The 16,815-nt window shown below is 41.7% G+C and overlaps 1 protein-coding gene across 1 annotated transcript; it reads right to left on the bottom strand.

Moving 5' to 3' along the window:
* Positions 1–1,517: 1,517 nt before the first annotated feature.
* On the bottom strand, positions 1,518–16,195 carry LOC311038707 (uncharacterized protein). The gene is made up of 4 exons (XM_084048281.1): positions 16,083–16,195; positions 8,925–9,023; positions 8,713–8,779; positions 1,518–7,224 (listed from the first exon to the last, which is right to left on the bottom strand). The coding sequence occupies exon 4, from the start codon at positions 7,009–7,011 to the stop codon at positions 2,545–2,547; it is 4,467 nt and encodes a 1,488-aa protein (XP_083904407.1). The 5' UTR covers positions 7,012–7,224; positions 8,713–8,779; positions 8,925–9,023; positions 16,083–16,195; the 3' UTR covers positions 1,518–2,544.
* Between the last annotated feature and the right edge of the window lie 620 nt (positions 16,196–16,815).

The raw sequence follows: 16,815 nt of genomic DNA, 5'->3' as shown, positions 1-16,815 counted from the left end.
AATATAGCCAATCGACAAGCTTATAACACGTTGTAAGCTTGTCGATCTGCTATTTTCCTGCGAAAGCTTTCCCCATAATACAGATGCTGGGGTTTAAGTGGTTATTTTAATGTAACTGTAGTGACTACAGTGTAGTCACTCTGTTTTCAAAGTTATTGTGAGGACATTTTCCTCAGTTCTCACTAATGTCTCCATGTCTATGTTATGACCAAGCCACTGTCATGATTTTTTAAAGTTGAAGTAAAACGCAACATAGATTATTTATAGCCACAGGGTTTATCTTAGCACAACAGCTCTGTTATGAGGGCTAGATCAGGCTGTATAATTGTTAGCGAGCCGGACTTTAACTTATTGTGATTAATGTTTGAACAGTATGGTTCATATTCATAACCAGTGTTGATGGGAAGAACAGTCAGCCTCAGCCGAGCCATAAAGATTCTTGCACCATACTGCCACTAGGGTACAGTAGAGGACTGTGTGAAATGGATGTGAATGATGGGGGCCAGTTTGCAAATACAGTTAAATTGCCTTTTTATTTGTCATGGTCAATTGTAGCCTATACAATATACTAAAATGTCGAAATTCACTCACCCAAACTGATCTGTATCATTATAGCTCAACATGTAATCACACCATATGAATGTTATATTGTCATATTATTACAATTATGATAACATGCGTCACAGAATTTGTACGAAGGGTTGCAGAATTATGTCAAAAAGATGTTCCGATGATTTAGACATAGAAAACATTTTAATTATCATGAGGAGTTAATAAAGATACCAATAAAACCCAACTCATTGTGTAAAATTGAAGCAGCTTTATTTTAATTTTATTTTATTTACAGTGGTTTGATTAAGTGACATGTGTTGCTTATCATTGGAAAATGTGATATAGCAACTCTCCAAATATTTACATTTAGTTATTTCACTGTTAAAATCTTTAAATTAAAGTGAAAACATACACAACGCCATTGTGAAAACATTCTGCTAAAACAGTTATTTGGCCCTGCTTTTTTATGCTTACAACACCAGAACACCTTATGTCAAATCTCCCAGAAAACTGGACTACTCGTATCGCTGAGACAATGCACCCTAAATGCATTAATCATTGATTAATTACAACACTTAACATTCTCCCTCAGTAACTCAATGCACTTCCATTTCTCCAACATGTGCTATCACACATACACACTGCAAAATACTCAGTGTTTTGATATTTTTAACTCTAAACTCTGCTTCTCCAGCTTATATTTCTGCTGCATTAAGAAGGCACAGACATTTTCATTTGGGTTCAATGATTAATCAAATAACTTTTTAAATACATCAACGAATCGAGGTGAAATTAATTTAATTTAATAATCGAATACATTGATTAGTCTGGTTAACCATTTAAGCCATATTTTCTATTAAAAAATAGTGAAAATAGCCAATCTACAAGTTCACAATGCATTGTGAACTTGTAGATTGTCTACCTTTGCTATCTTTGCTACTGTATTATATTTTTTTAATGAAAAATATAAATACAATATCATTGATTAAATCAATTAGATTGATTAACTGTAGCAAGTAAATGAGCTACACATGATATAACACCAGTATGGTCCTTTAACTGTCTCAGGATCAAATCCTGCCAGTCTACCTTCTATGTCTACCTGTCACTTGCTGTCCTAAAGAAAAAAGTAGACAACCCCCTTTTTGCTTTGCAAAAGAAAAGCACATTTCATTGCTTTGTTGGAGGAGATACAAGAAAGCCCTGAAACACCACATTGAGCATATAAGCCAAAAGGACACGCCACTAGGCCGCAGTTCTTAATAGTGTTCAGTAATTAATTAACTTTTCCAAAGGATTACTGTTCAACAGCTCTAGACTAAAGCCTAATTTATGCTTTGGCAAAAAAGTATTGTGTGACATGTTGCTCCACAAAAAATAAATATATTGTAGTGGAAAAAAAGTGTCGATGTGAGTTAGACAGATCATTTCTGTTATGATAGATAATCTGGAGAAGGGAAGTGCGCACACTGATCTGATCTCATAGATAATCTCTCTCAATTCTTTTCAGCAAAGCATAAATTGGGCCTAAGAGTTGGTTCAAATGGCAACATTTCTCCTGTCGAGTTCTCAACTGTTGCTTTCCCAACTTCATCTCAACTTCAGTGAGAACAGATGATCAGAGAGAACAGATAAGAAAGATGTGTAGAACAGTTAACCCATTGAGACCTGTTGCTACCTATACATTGTTATACCTTTCAATCCGGATGCCACCTCTGTGTCTCATTAGTTGTTGCTATAATATAGTAACATCATTTATTATAAGTATTTGAACGTTTTCAGAAAACTATGGTTAGGTTTTAGAAGGCGTTTTTAGAATCGGCCTCAGGTCTAAATGGGTTAACAAACAGTTAAGAATCTTGTGAGGAAAATAACTGTCCTCACAAGATTCTGTCTCCACCTCGTTCGTGTCTCCTCCTCTGCCTAGTTAAAACAAATTAACTATTGTTTGAGAGCTCAGGAACACAGATAGCTTTCTGTTCCTTTGCTCTTTTACAATTCTGTTTCCTTTTCTTCCCCTTCTTCTGGTTCCAAGTAATATTCATCATCAGTGGTTGAATCTGAGGTGCTGTCTGATGACTCCTCAAAGGATGATAGGCAGGAGATGAATCCCTTAGAGGGCAAGTGGCTTCTAAGGGATTCGATGTCCTGTGGGCTTATGGGAGAACTAGAGGAGGAGGGGCTAGAAGGGCTATGCGGCATGGACATCCGCCTGGTGGCTGGTGACCAGGGAGGGGATGGAGATTCTGTCAGGGAACCCCCTGTATCCCATGCAAAGTGAGGAGTGGCCATGTTCCCAGCACCCCAGAGGGCATGTGGATTTGTGTTTGCGGTAGTTAGAGGTGTAGGAACGGTGGCCTCTGGGCTCCAGCCGGACAAGGATCTGGTGAAGCATCGAGGAAGAGATCTCGATCGCATTTGCTCGCTGGGGACAGATGACATGGGACAATCACCTGTGGGTCCCGTGGAAATGCGTCCAGGTCCCGAGGGTCGGCTAGAGAGCACAGAACTCACAGAAACTGACCTCCCGGCCAAGATGCCATACTTTAAGTCTGCACAGGAAGAGTAAGAGGCCCAGCGATTCAAGTTCTGATGCAAACTTTCACTTGAGGTGCCGGTGGATGCTCTGCCCCTTCCAGGAGTCATCAAGCCATACTCCCCTCCCAGCTTAAAGCCAGAGACAGACTCTTTCTTGAGGCTGGGGCTGTAGAAGACACTGTCATCTGTATCGTCAGAAGGGGTAAAAGGGGAGAGGGAGGAAAGAGAGGAGATGGGGGAGTAGGGGCTCCCAGGGCTGGCTGAGGATATCCTGGCCCGAGTGGGCAATGTGGCAGAACGGCTAGGGTTCCAGGGCTGCTGCCAAGAAGCACTTATGTCTCTATGGACAAATTCATTTGTTGTTTCAGAATCAGCACCATCACCTTTGTAAAATATTTGGTGCCTTTCTGGTTTATGGCTCATCAAACTAGCCTGGCTTTTATTTTCAGACATCTGTTTTTGAGTAAAAACGTCTTTACTCTGTTGAACAGGATTTTTCTTTTTTAAGAAAATGTATCTAATTTCTGTCACACTGTTCCTTTCCGGCTCTAACGCCTCCCTCTCTCTATCCTCCTTTAACACATTGTCCCCCATGGCAGCCATGTGGCTGACCTCACCGTTGCTTGAAGAGCTATCAGAGTGTGTCGGGGAGGTTCGCTTCCCTCTCCATGAGGTGAGGAGGTCATCTTCAAAGCGTCTTGTGCGAAATGTCTGTCTCAGTCTGCTTAGGACTTGGTCCATTTTATTACTTCCCTTCTGGCCTCTCTCTGTCTCGGGCCTGGTTTTGTCAGGTGGAAACTTTGACTCTGGATTGGGCCCCGATGTGGCTTTTTGTGTGTTGGAAACATTATCTCTTTTCTTCCCTTTGAAAAGGCCTTTCTTTGGGCTCTGAAAAGGAGGGATTTCCCTTCTACTCTCTAATAGAGAATTGTTTTGACATAAAACGTCTGTCATTCTGTCACTGTCTTTCGGATTAGCCCCCGGCATGGGTGGCTGCTGATTCTCTGTTGAGCAGCTCTCACCGCAGCTCTGTCGGTGTCCGATGACCTCACTGGTCTGTGTAGAAAGAGGCTGTCTGTTGACCTCGGTCTCCTCAGCAACCTGTGCGTTTGACAAGCGTGGTGTCAAACGTTTGGGTGTGGCATTGTCAACAGCAGCTGTAGTGTCAGTGTTAGAAATCCTGCAAGCCACTGTGTCGACCACATGAACACATGTTGAGGGAAAGTCGTGTGCCTTATCAGCCCCTAGCAGGTGTGGCTTTGTACTGATAACGGGCTTGTAGGAATTTCCACTATATAGTTTGCCATCATGGTTGTTCAATTGATCCGATTCTGCTCCAGCAACCTTTAACCTCTCCCGCGTGCCAGTCTCATTCTGGAAAGGGAGGGACAGGATTTGGGGTGAGTCACTGGGCGATGAAGTGAGTTCAGAAATGGGTGTTCTGTTTGTGAGAGTGTCAGGATGTAAGAACAAGTTTGTTTGTGGCTTTGGGGGTGGGGAAGTCTTCTGGAGGACTGCTATATTCCTAGCTTCTGTCCCTGTTGATGATGCAGAGTATGACAGGCAATGATGATATTTTGAGTCAGGAGAAAGGTCAGCGGAATGACTCTGGATTTCACTCTCCTTTGACGACGCTAACCCGAGTGAGGCTGAAACCCTTCCTCCATGGTCAAATGAGTACTGTGATGGGCAATCTATGTCTCCTCCCCCCCTGGGTACTTGACCAACAGAGTCAGATGGTAAACACATATGCTTCTTCCCTTCTTTCCACACCTGTATGGTTGAGGTTTTGGGAGTAGTGGGACAACGAGCCGATGTCACGTTGTTGGAACTTTGAGATCTCACTAAGGAGTAGGGAGCGCCTGGGCTCCGCAGAGGCCTGGATGGGAACAGGGGTCTGGCCGCCGGAGCCTCTGAATTCTGCACCTTATTGTCCTCAGAGTGTTGCGAATCCACAGAGTCCTGCCATGTTACTCGTATCACCTTCCTCCCCTCCACCTGAGGGCCTGTTTTCTCAGGTGCAAAGATGAGCCTGCTGGTGAATGTCTTCCCTCCCTGGGGGTGGCAGGTTTCTGGAGAATGGTTGGAGTTGAGAGTGAAAGATGTTAAAGAAGTGAGGCCATACGAGACAGTGATGCTGGCGGGGTGGGTTGTAAAAACAGGAGTGGAAAGGGGTGACGGGTTGGGTGGTTGGATCGTGGAGGCAGGACAGCTGGAAAGTGCAGTGGAAGGGGTAGTGGTTTTGCTGGAGGATGTTATGTTGGTATGACTGGAGGATATAGGGCTATAGTGTGGCTTGGGAAAAGGGGAAAGAGATTGTGGCAGAGAGGTGGCTGGAAACCTGGATGTAGGAGCTAGATAGCTGTGTGGAGAAGTGGCTTGTGATACAGGAGCAACACTGTTATGAGAAGACAGCGAATGTGGTTTGGAAGAGGAAGTAGGTGGAGAGGATTGGGTGTTAGCAGATGTGGGTGTACCTTTCATTGATGTGTTCTGGCTACTATTAATAGAGGGAGGATATTTGTCAAAAACCTGGTCTGTGAACTCGCTACTAGCCAATGTGGGGGGACAGGCCCTAAAAGTGCGAGCAGCGCTGCTGATTTTAGAACTAAATGAAACACCTGGCAAACTATGTGTCTTATGTCGTTCCTTGTTATTCAAATTTGAGCCATTTATGGGTCTGTGAGACCAGTCGGAGTCATGAGCCGCTGTTTCGTGATCATTGACTTGTGTCACAGTGTTAGCCTTTCCCTGTGTCTTTGAAGCAATGTTAAGATTATCTTGGTAAACTAATTCAGTTCTGTTATTGTTATTGTCGTCTAAGTTCTCAGGAATTTGCCGGCCAAATATTTTGGCACGGTCACCGTTTTTGCTACTGGCTGTAACCGAGGGCGTGCTTGTTTCGCTGGTTGTGTCACCTAGCCTAAAAGAACGACTGCCTTCCTGGGTTACACGCTTCCACCAGGACGTGGACCTCAGCGTGGTCCCTCTGGGTAGGGCCTGGCTTTTCAGGTAGGCATAACGCTCATATTGAGAAAGTCGATGCGAGACTGAGGTCTCAGAACCGGGTTTAGTAGTTTCTGCACTTTTGCATTCCTTTTCTCTCTCTAGATCTGCTAACCCACTAGTTAAACAAGTGTGTTTACTGGGGAAGGAAGGGGCTGGGTAGGTTGTTGTTGCCTGAGGAGTACGGGAAGTGCATGAGCCCTGCAAGTGTTCACTGTTGGTTGAGGCGGAGGAGAGGGCAGCGTTAGGTCCATATGTTTTGCTGTGATTGGAGGAGTCTGGTGAAATGATGGTGCCGCTTTCAGTTGTCCTATCAGAAGTTGGCAATGAATAAGGAAGGAACTTTAATCTCTCTCGCTCATTGTTTTTTGAAGAAGCTGGCGACTGCTCTGCAGCTTGGCCAGAGTTCCTCCAATTGTAGTTAAGTTTTCTTAAAGACAGGGGGATGCCTCTAGTTGTTGGTGTGGATCTTGAAGGTGATAATTCTCCTTGACAACTGGCCTGTGACATTCTCCCATGTGTATGTAAGCCAGTAAGAGACAGAGGAGAGTATGGAGGTGTAGTTGAGCCTTCAGGGTTGGAAGCACTTCCTTTTATTTCTCTGTTGTCCAACTCACCCAAGCCTACATAGAAAGGCTGAATTACTGGCCTCCTGGAGCAATAATCCAGACTTAAGCTTGGAGGACCACTCTTGCTAGACCAGCCTAGTGTGTTCCCCCTGTTTCCCAGAGATGGAGCTCTCTCGTGAGCTTGGGATCCATCCATTGACCCCGTCAATCTCAGAAATTGTTCGTGTACAGTGTTTGCCTGACAGATGGGCTCCCCTGTTGCTTCCTGTAAATTCCCTGTGGTTGCCAGGCCCCTCTTATTCCGTCTGAGACGTCCACCCCAGTGTGGGGAAAGAACTGACACCATAGTAGAGGACCTATAATCTTGGGTCTCAACCCTTGTTTTATATTTCCTTTTGAGATTAAGTATAATAACCCAGTCCTTCAGTGTTGTGTTTGGGAAACACTATAATGATAATATATTTGAATGGGGTAAAGGACGGCATCTTGGCTACTGCAGATTGGCATGGATGCTTGATTCTTCTTTGTACCTTTCCAAAAGTGGTGTTTGTCCATTCACCTGTGAAAAGAGGAAGCATTACTAGAGGTGGCTTGATGCTAGACTTTGTTTATGTTTTGATAACCACTAACACCTGAAGTAATGTGCCTTCTATTATTAGAATATAACAGTCTGCTAATCCTACATTCGTCATTACATTTTACTACAGTTTTCTAGAGTGTGTCAGTGGCATTTCAGATCAGTGACTGAGCTGAAATTCTTGTGGTTTGCTTTAAAGCTTAGCTAGAGCTCATGTTCCCACACTTATTGCAAGTCCTTAAGTAGCTTCAGGTCTTGACAAACAGGTTATTTCCTAAATGTTTTCTAAGGGAGACACCTGACCCAACACACACACCATTCCTAAGAACCCTGCAAACAATTAAAAACCCACACAGTTTATTTGTGGTACTGAAATCGCCCATTTGAGTGCCGTGCACGCTCGCTGTACACGCACGCACGCACGCACGCACGCACGCACGCACGCACGCACGCACGCACGCACGCACGCACGCACGCACACACACACACACACACACACACACACACACACACACACACACACACACACACACACACACACACACACACACACACACACACACACACACACACACACACACACACACACACACACACACACAGTGAAGTCAAGTGCTGTGCGCACGCAATATAATGATGTCCCGTGTTTTATTAGGCTCTTTTCAAACAAACGTTTCTCCCAGGAACCTGTTGAAGCCCTTCCCATGCGGAACCTTGTTTGTTTGAATAACGGGTAATAAAGCACAGGACAATATCATACCGTGAGCGTACATTGCCTTTCTTCACTTTTAATTCTATTAGAACAGCTCAGTATTGTGTAAAATAGACACCAAAGGTTAGCTGTTGAGATGATAATGGCGCGTTATGGTTTAATAATGCTATGGGGAGGAACATGACACTATCTTTTGTTCTTGTTCTCATTTCACAGGCCAACGCCTACAGACTATTTCCTGTAACTGTAATGTTTTTGGAAGAAACATTAGAGGCAGCAGGTATTAAGTATTTTCCACAGCAATGCTGTTGAACAGGACAGACAACATTCCTCCTTCTGTTTGTACTTAGTTATTGTATCATCTCTTTCCCTCCGATATATATAATGTGTACCCTGTATGTCCCCTGCAGAAGTTCTTCCGTTTATAGGCTAGTTCCTACACTGTTATAACAGACAATCAAAATTCAACCATGCCGTGTAATAAGTGACATTAACATACTGTGTTCCATAGAGTACTCATCTCCTCAGAACACCGGTGCACACTAGATCTTACGGGTCCATTTGGTTAATTTTGTACACTCTTCATTTTGTCACATGTCTTATGGAAGAAATTATTAGATGTTGATGATGCAATTCATATTTGTAACTACATTCTTATCCAAGTGCTCATTTCCCCTTACACTGCAATTTGAATATTGTAAGAGCATGCAATATTTAGCAGGATTTCGTTTTTTTGAGATGTATATTTCCTTGCTTACCTGTGTTGTCAGGGCTGTGGCTTGAGGACTTGCTCCCAGCAGGTCTGCTTCCCTCCAAAGCTCAGCTCTGGACAAAGAAGGAGAACAGAGGATAAAGGTGCTTTGGCCTGGACAAGAGCTGAAGAAAACCAGTAAATCAACACCAGTGGATTAAAAAACTGTCACGTGGCTAGAACTGCATGGGTGTGTGTGGGAAGGGGGGTGCATGTCACCTGTGTATAGCCTCTTTTGGCCGTTAACTGAATTTGAGGTTTCATCTCCGTGACTACGACAGTTCCTCTGGAGCCTTCTATTGAGTGTGCTGCTCTCTCCTAATAAACAACAGATGAATCCAAGAGCCATCACTGTCAAATCAAACATCAACAAATGTTTCAGCAGAGCAGAAATTTCTGCTAGTCACGCCACACACTCCCTCATACTGTATGCACAGACATACAGTAAGTAAACACACACGCATGCACGCTAAAACCTGTTAGCCTAATTTCATTCTTAGTGTAAGAATGCAAATCTTTTATACTCTCAGGGTAAACTTAAAACAGGGTTCTACAGACTTTTTTTTATGATAAGTGAAATGTTCTCAAACAGAAACTTGAATCAAATCTTTATTTTTCAAACTTAACAAGGAAATTGTGCACTTTTTGGACAAAATATCTGTCAAAAACATCGGCAATCTCTCCAAAATCTGGATCGCATTCCACCCAAAAATCTGTCATCGGTCATGCCCTAGAATAGACTGAACTTATTGCACCAAATGCAACACCACCACTAAATGCTCCAAGTCACACGTGTGCGTGTGAATATAGACTTAGCTTATTGAGGCATAGTGTGCTAGCAATATATAAAAGCGGAACATACAATATAGGCACACCTATATGTACCTAGGCACTGAACTCCATAAGAAGAGCACAGACAACATCACCTCAGAGGGGAATGAAACAGTCACACCCCCTGTTCTTCCATTCAAATCAGTTCTTTCTTTTGTCCCAAGAGGGATATTTGGTTCATGCCTGGCTCAACACACAAAAACAACACAAATGAAGTACAGTACAGTTGTGCTCACTACCATTCATGTTGAATACAGCACTTAGCAAAGACTGGGAAATGCCAGAATAAAGCATGTCCCTCTTGTAAAGATGGATAAACAAAAAAACAAAAACAAAAAACAAACAAGAAAATTATCCAAGTAGCCAGGCTGGGTTGACTAGCTAGGGCTGTGTAAGTCGTGGGTTGCAGCCATCAGGGTGTGAGGAAGCTGGAGAGATAGCATTTCTACAACATACGTACATACGTACTGTACGAAGTACGTACACATTAAACTTTGCACATTTGGATTTGAATGGATGGTGTGTTCATGATATATGTTTTTTTTTGTAAGAAAAAAGGCCCTTCCCACTATTGTTATGCCAATTACAGGCAAAACGTATGGCATATCAAAACCCTGTTTGAGGGTTTTGATATACAGAAAAATTGTGAAAAACACCATGTTTCTGCAACAAATGGTGATTTGTAGCATTTGTGCATGGCACCACCTATTTGTGTAGGTGAAGTGAAATCGCTTTTGGCTCCGCATTGTTTAGAGGCCCCTGAATTGGGGTAGATCGGACGTTGTGTTCATGATTTTTGGCATTTTTTGTAAAATGGATTCCTACTTTGGAAGCCAGTCATAGCTAATAGGCATGGCATATGAAAAATCTGAATGATACATGTTTATCAGATATATATATTTTTTAATGGGCATGGGCTATATGGGGAGTTGTATCCCCAATTGTGATTGAATGATCTACTATGATTCAAGAGTTATAGGCCACAACCACAACATAAAGCGGCGTAGTATAGTGCCACGATGAAGCTGATTTGAAAAGTTTGAGGTGGAGTGTCTGTCTTCCTTGGCCTACTGGGAGTGTGCATGCAAAGTTTGATGCAGATCTGTCCAGCAGTGTCTGGGATTCACTGCGCACAGACAGACAGACAGACAGACAGACAGACAGACAGACAGACACACAGACACACACACACACACACACACACACACACACACACACACACACACACACACACACACACACACACACACACACACACACACACACACACACACACACACACACACACACACACAGGGGCGAAAACATAATCTCTGCCTCCCAGCCTGTCGACCTAGTGGAGATAATAATTAAAATGTTCCTATCCAGTTATTATCCATTCTTTGAGTCGTAGCCACTCTCTCCCCCCTAGCCTACCATACTGGTAAAGCTACTTGTGAACACTGAAAACAATGGAGGCAGCAGGTAACCCGCTGTGTGTAAACACCTACCGCGAGGGCCCCTTATGTCATCACACCAACCCCTGTGTGCCAATGCCGCGAGGCAAAGAGAAATACATTTTTACCGTTAACTAAAGACAAAATGAAGTAATTTATTGCCTTCTCTATAAGTACTGACATGACTCCTGAAGCTCAATTGGGAATATTTATTCATGATTGTCACGGAGGAGTTTGTGGAGCTGGTGTCAAGGCGTTCTGTAGCAAAAGCCTGAAAATATACAATGCCACTGTAGTAATTAAAACAGTTAATTTTATTACAGTCACAGAACTCAACCTTCAGCAATTTCATGCTCTTTTACATGACCTACTGTACCCTGCCACACTGGAGTAGAGGGTCACAGTGCTCAAACTAGGTTATATGTCTGGAAATTGAACTATTAAAAATTCTAATTGTCACCTGAGTTTCACAGTATATAGGCTATATCCTGTGAGGGTTAACTGCTATGAGGCCAAAAATGTACGTGTGGAGATGTGTAGGAAGGTATTACACTGGCTTCTACATGGAATTGTCCTACTGTATACTTTGTGCAAAATCAATAGTGGTACCAACTGACAAACCTAAAATGAACAAGGAAAAGTTTCTGTACTTTTAGACAACCAGGCTTCTGATTAACAGTGCCTATCAACAGCTCCAATTCTACATTTGCTCCAGAGCTCACCATAGGCACGCTGAAAGGTCGTTGGAGGCTTGGACACTGCTTCTGTACACACACATGACAAAGGATGAAATCCAGATAGAATTGATAGAATTCCTGTTCAGTTCTAGGCCTGAAAGCAGTATGCTGCGAATGTTTTGTATGTTGTGAGAACTTGTGACAGAATTATATGACAGCATTTGTGCCTTTCAGCGTTTGAAGCATACACACAATCACAGTCCATACTCCAACCTAAAGACTTTGACACCTCTGCTGTAGGCCTTTTACTCAGCAACTACAAACGTGGTCTAGCTGAAATGTGACTCCATACATGAGCTTGCCTAAATATTAGGCATTCCTTGGCAGTGACTACCTGGTCTCTTTAAGTGTTTGGAAACTAAATAGATGACAGAAACTCACAGAACTTGCAGAAGACCTTCCCTCTGCTTTAGCACACTGACTGGACATTAGTCCTGCATAAACAACACTGATAACGCAGCCAACAGTGTATCTGCACTGCAGTACGAAACCAATGGCTGAACTATTTTGGCCATAATATCTACTTGGCTGTCAGAAATGGCATGGTAAGTGAGAAGAAGAATGCACAGCCCACTCTTGAGGATTGTGCAGAAGAGAGAGAGAGAGAGAGAGAGAGAGAGAGAGAGAGAGAGAGAGAGAGAGAGAGAGAGAGAGAGAGAGAGAGAGAGACATAAGAAAGGCACAGATTGAGGCCAGTCGCCACCAACACAGTCTAGTCCTGGTAAGTGCCCTTTCATATTCATTCCATATTAATATGCATTCCTTATTGGCAATAGACTATAAACTCTATTAAGCAGCACCTGCTAGAAAATATTTTGAACTTAACATATAGCAGCTCTGTTTATATTAAACATGTCAGTCACCCCATGTAAACCTCTCATCTCCAACCGTCTCTATAAGGTATTTAGGCCAATTGCATAACCTGCCTGGAACATTTCACTGGAGCAACAGGATGTTGGCAAGTGACTTGACATATTCAATATGCTTTGCTTTCAATGTTAAGTTATTGTCATGTGATGTTGGTAAGATAAATAAGGGTCTAAACAAATGCAGGAAGTTTCTACGTGATGGGGTACCAGTACCACACACACAATGTCAGAGGAAGATGCAACAACAAACTCCTTGCAGCAACAACAACAAAAACTCACTCCCTGATAACCAAAAACATAAACACCTCAACCCAAAATATTTTTTGGGGAGCAAAATCAATTATTTTAATAAAATAATTGATTTGAAAAGATAGCAAAGATAGCACACCTATAAACTCACAAAGCATTGCGATGCGACACAATGTAAGCTTGTACATCGGTTATTTCCGCATGTGGTCTAACTATCGATTTAGTCAATTATTCAGAATGAAATCTGTTGAGAATTGTTTGTTGATTTGTCAATTTGTTGATATATAAAAAATAAAATATAAATACATATATTCAATGTGCTTGTCAATTGATTGATTAATCAAAAAAGAAATCAAATAGATAATCGCTAAGAAAATCATTATAATAGCAATCAATAGTTGCAGCCCTGATAATTTATGTAAAAACTAGGCTAATCGTCCCCTGATTTCCTGATTGTGACTGAGCCCTACTCTGGAAGTCTAGAAGGACTGTCAGGTGTCCTTCAACACCTCTGTTTGCAGCACAGTTACAGCGTATGCCTCGAGGCTATTTATCTTATGAATGAACAGGTCTAAATCTATGACCCTCTAATAGACCAATCCCTCTTTGATCCACACTTTCTATTGACCATAAATGGAGGAATCAATATAATAAGCTACTCTATGACTACCTGAAACATCTAGTAATCTATCTTTTACATCCTGACCCCATTGGCTGCTGAGATACACTGTTCTATACTTGCAGTTACATGCCATCTGGAAATAAGACCACAAAATCACACTGCCAATGAAAGAAGTTGTTTTGCTATTATTGAACTGTGTGCACGAACTGTTGTGTAAGAGTGATTCTGTGTGATTTGTGCCCAGCTGTGGGTGTGTACAGTACGTATCTCCCAGCTAATACTTATATAACAAGGGTGGTACCTGGGCCAGAATAAAATAACTGTGGGGTGTGGATTTAAAACACGCACGCACGCACGCACGCGCGCGCGCACACACACACACACACACACACACACACACACACACACACACACACACACTTCCCAAAAAGAAGATTACAACCTTTCTAACTAACCTCAATAAACCACCTTCATTGCTTGTAATTATAAAAAGAACATTGCTTTATCAAAGTCAGACTTGTCTGTTCTGCCACACCTTGCCCCAGTTGCCTGATAACTTTCCATCTGAACCTTTCACCACCCCTGTGACCATTAAAACATTAGGCTATGATTACACCAGCATGATGACAACTTGACAAGTAGCCTATCCACCATTATAGGCTAAGCATAACCACTATGACAAGTCACCATTATTATAATTACCCTAGTATGACCAGTCACCACATAATTGCACTATTATTGTGTGAACATGGAAGCCTAAATATATACTATAGCTTATATGTAACATCGTCCAGTTGTCAGATACACAATTGGATCAGATTAAAAAATCCATGTCAAGAAGAAGGTTAATTTAACCCATTAAATCCGGGAACGCGTCTCAGTCGTTTTAGATTTCTTTGGCTATTCAAAAATAGCAGATATACGAGTGCCGCGCTATGAGCTTGTAGATCTGCTATTTTTTTTTTAAATCATGAACATTTTTGCAAATATTAAGATTTTTCCTTTTTTTGCGAACAATTGTAACTCAAAGCTTTGCTTCTGGAGGTCCCTGGAACAAAATATTTTACAAATGTTCGCTTTAAAAAAAATATATTCCAAGATTTGCCCAAATGTTCACGATTTTTCAAAAATAGCAGATGTCATGTATATCTGCTTTTTTTGAATAGCCAAATAAATCTTAAAATGACACAAATTATGCTTTCCCGATCTTAAAGGGTTAATAATTTATTTACGTATTAACCAAACTTTTTTTTGTTGTATTGTATCCATTGCTCATGTGGTGGTGGTAAAGCATGGTGCCCCAGTTGGCTGATAACTTTCCCTGTGAACCTTTCAACACGTGACCATTAAAACATTAAGCGATGATTACACCAGCATGATCATGACAAGTAGCCTATCCACCATTATAGGCTAAGTATAACCGCTATGACCAGTCACCATTATTACAGTTACACTATATGACCAGTCACCACATAATTATGGTGACCATTATGGTGTGAACATGGAAGCCTAACAGACAAGGTAAGGTGCAAGTCATTGGCTTAAATATATACTATAGCTCAGTGGTTCGCAAACTCTTTCCATTTCAAGGACCCCCAAAATTATGTATTTGGCAGCAGACCCATCTCACAGATATTTTGTGCCAGGGACTTCCAGAAGCAAAGATTTGAGTTTTAAAATGTTTGCTTTAAAAAATATGTATTTTTCAAAAATAGCAGATCTGCAAGCTCATAGGGCACGAATTGACGCGCGCGCGCGCACACACACACACACACACACACACACACACACACACACACACACACACACACACACACACACACACACACACACACACACACACACACACACACACAGATATTTGGTATTAATTTGATCATACACGCCCCCTTCCTATACAAACCCAATAACTTCAAACTCCATTTGAACCATGTCAGATTCATTGAAAACACCTGTCCTTGGTTCTGGTGACTGATATTATCCTTCTAATGCGTGAGGATTTTTTTCAATTACTTTTTTCAATTTGTTTTGTATATGTTTTTGGGAGAACATATACAAAACACGATAATAAAATTCGATACAAATTTTTAATAAAATTAATGAAAAAAGTAATCGAAATAACATGCCCCCCCCCCCCCCCCCCCACGTATTAGAAGGGCAGTACCAGAACCTATCATGGTTTAAAAGGGAGTTTGAAGTTACAATGAGTTTGTATAGGAAGGGGGCGTGTCTGACACAGTATATCAAATATCTAAATAAAATAATACTGAATCAAGCAACTTAAAAACTGTCTGGGGTTAAACACAAAAGTCTGAATAGACGTTAAAATGACCCCAAATATGTTTGGAAGTGAAATATCCCTTTAAGCTCTATTTTCAAAAATCTTCAAAATGTACATTATATATTTTCTAAAGAAGAAAAAAGATCACTGCTGCTCACAACGCATCGCCATCGGCTATTTTCGAGAACAAGTTCGACCGTTTTCGCCCAAAAATAGGGACAAGGGTTCAGAGGTTTCAAGACAGACGGTCGGTCAGACCACAGTCGGTAGAACTAGAACGTAGAACGCAAAAAGTAGCAGAAAGTGGTCTAATAATAAATTATCAATGAAATAAACAAACAAACAAACAAACCTTGTGTCAGTTGTTGTTGTTATTGTTGTGTTGTAGTAGTAGTAGTGGTTGCTGTAGCAGTGAAGTCACTCTCACTACAAAGTGAAGTTCGTCACACTACTGTCAAAAGGAATATCTCTCATCCCATGGCCTGGGGGGACGTCCACGCTGTGATTGGCTACTTGGTTGCAGCGGTGGAAAAAGTACTCAAAGTTTGTACTTTAAGTACAAGTATAAATACTGCATTGTAGAAACAATAGCAGATCTGCCAGCTCACAACGAGTCGCGATGAGTCGCGTTGGGAGCACGTAGATCTGCTATTTTCAAATAGCCAAAGTTTAAATAGGGCTGAAGTGGTTAATGTATGTTTTGTAATAATAATCATGATAATCTACAAAGTAACTATAAACTAATAACTTTTCAAATAATTGTATTGGAGTAAAAAGTACAATATTTGCCTCTGAGATGTAATGGAGTAGAGGTAAAAGTATAGAACATCAGAAATACTCCAAAGAAAAATAAAAGTACCTGAAATGTTTACAGTACAGTACAGTACAGTACTTGAGTAAATGTACTCAGCTACTTTCCACCACTGCTTGGTTGTCAGGGGAAGCGTGCGTGGAATGTTAACCTCGCGTCACCACCTGCGGGAAAGGGAAAGAAAAGCCTACTGTTTATTTCTATTTACTGTTCAGTGCTCATATCCCGTCTAAAGCCCGCCTACCATATCCGGTAAGTTCCACGAATATGTACA

The sequence above is a fragment of the Gymnoscopelus microlampas genome (genome assembly GCF_963454915.1).
Source record: "Gymnoscopelus microlampas genome assembly, chromosome: 22".
Taxonomy (NCBI): Eukaryota; Metazoa; Chordata; class Actinopteri; order Myctophiformes; family Myctophidae; genus Gymnoscopelus; species Gymnoscopelus microlampas.
The sequence above is the reverse complement of the archived record's forward strand: the minus strand, read 5'-3'. Positions and strand labels throughout refer to the sequence as shown.